Source organism: Hyaloscypha bicolor (genome assembly GCF_002865645.1).
Source record: "Hyaloscypha bicolor E unplaced genomic scaffold K444scaffold_136, whole genome shotgun sequence".
NCBI classification, from domain to species: domain Eukaryota; kingdom Fungi; phylum Ascomycota; class Leotiomycetes; order Helotiales; family Hyaloscyphaceae; genus Hyaloscypha; species Hyaloscypha bicolor.
In genome coordinates this window covers 584,746-589,974 of record NW_020194638.1, presented here as the reverse complement: position 1 = coordinate 589,974, position 5,229 = coordinate 584,746, and the positions used below count along the sequence as shown (strand labels likewise).

At 26.7% G+C, this 5,229-nt stretch overlaps 1 protein-coding gene across 1 annotated transcript; it reads right to left on the bottom strand.

Moving 5' to 3' along the window:
• Nucleotides 1-386: 386 nt before the first annotated feature.
• On the bottom strand, nucleotides 387-617 carry K444DRAFT_477344 (uncharacterized protein; the record flags this gene model as incomplete). The annotated part of the gene is made up of 2 exons (XM_024872950.1): nucleotides 387-495; nucleotides 523-617. Coding segments are annotated over 2 exons (204 nt in total), but the record flags the coding sequence as incomplete, so codon positions are not given.
• Nucleotides 618-5,229: the final 4,612 nt, after the last annotated feature.

Genomic DNA, 5,229 nt, shown 5'->3' with positions numbered 1-5,229 from the left:
TTATATATTTCTTACTATTATTATAAAGCCTAAATAACTAGTCTCGACTTCTTAAACTTTCTCTTTATACCCTTATTCTTAATCTTATTAATAAACCGGAAATTGAAAATATATATATTTTTTAGTACCTGAGATCTGGAAATAACCTTAAATATGCCCTTTTCTAGGAGACTAGTAATTTCAACTTAATAGGAGTTCTTATATAAGTTATTATCCTATAGGAATACCGTAAAATCCGGGTTCTTATAAGAGTATTCTTTACTATACTTTAGTAAAATAGCAGGAATAGCAGGAGGAATTATACCTGTATTACCTTTAGCCTTACTATAAAGTTCGGGAATAGGTTTAGATTCGGGGCTATTAGTAATAACCTTAATATTCCCTATATAAAAGGGCTTTATAGAGATTAAGTAAAAGGTAGTATTACTATATAATAAAGCTAGTATATAGTTCTTCCCATTAATGGCTACTAGCTTATATAGCCCATCCCAATTACTAGATTAATTAGTATTTCCTTTATACTATACGAGAATATTCGAATTTAAGGGAAGTTTATAGATATTAGTAATACTAAGATTATTTCGGGTATTTAGGGTATTCATAATCTGGTATCTAGCTTAAAGCTTCTGAATTTCTACTATTACTTTCTTAAGTATTACTAATTACTATAATATAGTTAGTAATAAGGTATTATATTCGGTTATTTAGAGTAAAGTACTATAAACCAAGAGGATTAGGATAATACTATTAGGTCTAATAAAATTATTAATAGCCTTAAAAGCTATTTGAAATATAGTATCCTTATTAATTCTATTAATTTCGGCTATAATAATAAGGTAAGTATATTAAATCGGGCTATAGTAGTATTCTATAATTCAGACAGAACTATAAGCTTCTACGGAAATAATTTTAACCTTAATTTTTATAGTATTTATAAGCTAAATAAACTCCTTACTAGTAAACTGCTTTCTAATATCTATTATAATCTAATCGGGAGGGCCTAAATAGGTATTAATCTAATACTACTTTAGGGCATCCCAAGTATATAATATATTAATATTTTAAAGCTATTAGCTAGCTTAATATCTAGTACCTTTATTAATAATATAAAATATAGGCTTACCGGAAATATAGAAAATATTAATAATAATAGAGTAATTAAAGCTAATATTATCTTTTAGGTTAAACTTAAATTATTCCGGTAATTATTCGAATTTCTGGTATTACTTATAGTACTTTATAAGGTACTTAAGGGCTTCTATATTAATATTATAGCCTGCTTATTCTAGTACGTTTTAATGCTTACTAATAAATAGATAACTAAAATAGTAATATAGATATTATAATTCGATTTTTATAAGAAAGCAGAAGTTATAAGTAAAGAATTCGGAAATAAAGCTTTATAGAGTAGTATTCTAAAGCAGGAAAAAGTATCTAAAACATTATATTATAGGTATGAAGTATTTATTAGAAGTAATAAGATAATTAGTAAGATTATTAAAATAAACTTCTAGCTTATCTATATTAGTTAAGCTAAATAGGAATAGAATCTTTATAGGTATAATATAGAATTATACTTACCTAATTAGTATTCTTATTATTATAGATCTAATAGAAAATATAGATCTAATACTAAACTAGATATTAATTTAACCTTTAGTAATTTCGTTAAGTTTAATACTATTATTAGTTTGCTATAAAGCTTGGAATTAGTTAGAACTAGTAATTAAGAATCTAGAAGCTCTAGTATTAATTATAACTTTATAAAAGTAATAAGTATTATATCTTAATATACTATTAATTATAAATATCTGGATATCTTCTATTTATTTAATAGGCTTTAAGGTATGATTTTCGCCTATTATCTGGTATATAAGAGAAAAGGAAATGAGGTTATTTATAAAAGTATTAGTTATAGAAATAGTAGGAGCAGGGGCTATAGGAGCGGCTAGGAAACTCTTAATAGAAGTAAAGTAGGAATTAGAGTAATATTCTTTTCCTTTATTTATTTCTGCTAGTAAGGCTTTAAAAGCATTACTTACTAGTTTGTCCTTACTACTTTTATTATCCTCTTTTTCTTTAAATTCGGTAATATATTATATATAAGTATTACTAAAGTATTTATTAAAATTATAGATATTTCGGAATCTAAATTAGTAAACGTTTCTATTCTTAAATCAAGTTTTCTCGGCTTTTTATTTCTCTAATATATATTTTTATAAGCGGTATTCGGGTCTCTTATATATAAAATATAATTTTAGAATATACTTATTATAATTACGGGACTTGAAATAATTATTACAGGTTCCGAAGTTATAGCTAAGTCCGTATTAATAATTTCCGGACGAATAATAGTTTAGAGGGTTTTAAGAATAGTATTATTAATTAGTAAAATAGGTTTTAGTAATAATTTATTACTTCTTCTTATAAATAGTAATAGATAATTAGAGCTTATTAATAAGCTAGCCGAGATTATTAGAAGAGTCCGAGACTATATATTAGTATACTAGTAAGCCTTAATAGGAGATAATAATTTTATTATATAAGAATTTAATATTTTATAAGGCAGGAATAAGGCCATATTATAATTTATATAAATTATTAATTAGTATTTAAATAAGCTCAAATATTGTCTTTTTAGGGTTCTTTACTATTATAGTTACTAAGGTAATAGTATTCTATTTATCTAAATTTTAATAATAAAAACCGGGGCCTTTAAAAAAGCTATAGATATTTATATAGGCCTCTTTATATATATGGCTCGAGAGCTAGTTATTATAGAAGTAGTCTTATACTAGTTCCTTTAATATAATAGGAAAAGCTTTTACTAGTGCCTTTTCTAGAAGCTTTATATATTAGCAAATATCGAGAAAAATAGTAAGTTTATAATTAAAACTATTATTAGTTCTATTATATTTCTATATTTCGAAGTATATCTTTACTATTTCCCTAATAAGCTTCCTAGTAGAAATAGTAGGTATTAATTAATAGTAGTTTGGGTTCGGTAGTAATACTAGTAGTAGTAAAGATAAAAGTAGTAGATAGCCTTAATTTAGAAAAAGTAAATAGATAGCTTAATTTCTCGACTGAGATTATCTAGTTCTCTTATATCTAGTTCTATCTAAAGTAAAATAAACTAATATAATAGGTCCCTGAAAAAGATCTATTCTAATTAGATTATTATTAATAATATTAGCTTTATTCTATATATTCTTTATTTCTTTTTAGATAAGATTAATAAAGAATTATATAATAGTAAGGTTTCTATAGTTCTATTTAATATAGATACTACTATACTAAAGTTAGGCTCAAAGATTTTATATAAGCATATAATTAATTAGATTATATATTATAGTATTAAAGTTTTTAAAATTATTCTAGAACAGATTTTATAGATTATTATTACTCTTCCTATATAAGATATACTAATATATCTTAGTAATTATATATTTCTGAAGTTCAGCCTTTATTATAGTTATTAGATTAATACTATTCTCCTATTTCTCAATTAGTTCCTTTTCCTTATTAGTATTTATACTAAACCAAGTTCAGGTTCTCCCTAGTATATATATATGATTTATAGCAGGAGGGGTTTAAAGGTAAGGTAGTTTATAATAGGTTTATAGAAAGGATTTAATAGTAAAGATATCCAGATATCTAATTCAGATTCCAGATATCCCAGATATCTAGAGATATTATAGGTATTAAAGTAAATATTTCGCCCTTAAATATTTTGTTTATAACAAGAAATTTAGGAAGTAAAATATTATAATTCCGGGAAGGTCTAAAGCTTAAAGAACTTGACTTAATAGTAAAATCGAAGTAGTAATTAAATAGCTTTAAGGGTATATATAAAGTATATATTCCGGAGAGAGGGTCCTATAAATACAGGTATTATATAAGTAGAAAAGATAGTTTCTAAGAAAGTAGTCTTGGGACTAAAAGAAGTTGGTTTTAAAGAATAGTAGAAGTTAAATAGATAAATAGTTAAATGGCTAATTATTTATTAATTAGTAAGAGCTAGATATCTTTTCTATAAGCTACTAAATACTTTTATAAAGTTAATAAGTAGTTCCCCTCTTTAATATAGAATAGACTAGATTTGTCTTAGGCTACTAAATACTTTTAGGACTAATCTAAAATCTTCTCTAATCTATATATATAAACTAATTAGTATTGGTTTATTAGTAATACTTAGTACTATTATATAGGTATAGAAATACTAGTTATATTAGTTAATAAAGTTATTATTATTTAGAAATAGGAATTATAGTATTATAGTATTAATATATAATCCCTAAATCTGCTAAGCCTAAAGGGGTCTAGTCTACTAGTCGAATTACTAATAGGATACAAGGTTATATAACTATTCCTTCGTCCGCTGGAAACTGTCTAGCGCTAGCAAGGGGGTATTCCCGCACTAAGCAGGGGGGTCCCGCACGGCTTACCTAGCATAAGATTTATGTATCTCTGTATATAAATTTATTAGTAATCTATATCGCATGGATGAAATCGCATCCAGGAATTCCCCACCACTTATGCACTCATGCAATGAGCGATTCTTCTAGCCTACCTTCTAGCCCACCTTTAGGGCCTACGGGGCAAAAACATACCCAATCCCTTGAAAATATACTCTTTAGACTTGGACCAATTATAGACGTCTATTTTGAACCTTTTCAACCCGAGCCTAAACAGTCCATATGAGCAATTCTACCTCCTATCTTCCCTCCAAAACCATACCCATTCGATTACTTTAGCCTATTCTTTACTCCCGAGCTCTTCCAGACGATTACTACGAATACCAATCGATATGCGAGCCTGCAGAGGCTATATATAAAGGGGGAATAGGTACGAGAATGGACAGATCTGCTTATGAAGAAGCTACACGTGTTCCTCGGTACTATTATATATATGGGAGTCCATACTAAGCCTCAAATTGAGATATACTGGAATTCAGACTTTAATAAAGGTCCTTTACACTTAATTACGAGCCATATACCATACTACCGCTTTGAGCAAATCAAGCGGTATTACCATATTTCATATCCTATAAATAACGAGCAAAATAGGAATTACTTACCTTCTAATAAGGTCTGGTGGTATAAGCTTGAACCTCTTGCTTCTTCTATTCAAGCTTTCTCTTAATAATATTACTCGCCTTTATCTAAAGTAAGTATTAATGAGCTTATGGTCCGGTACTTTGGCAGGTATATTTCTCTTTCTTTCTCT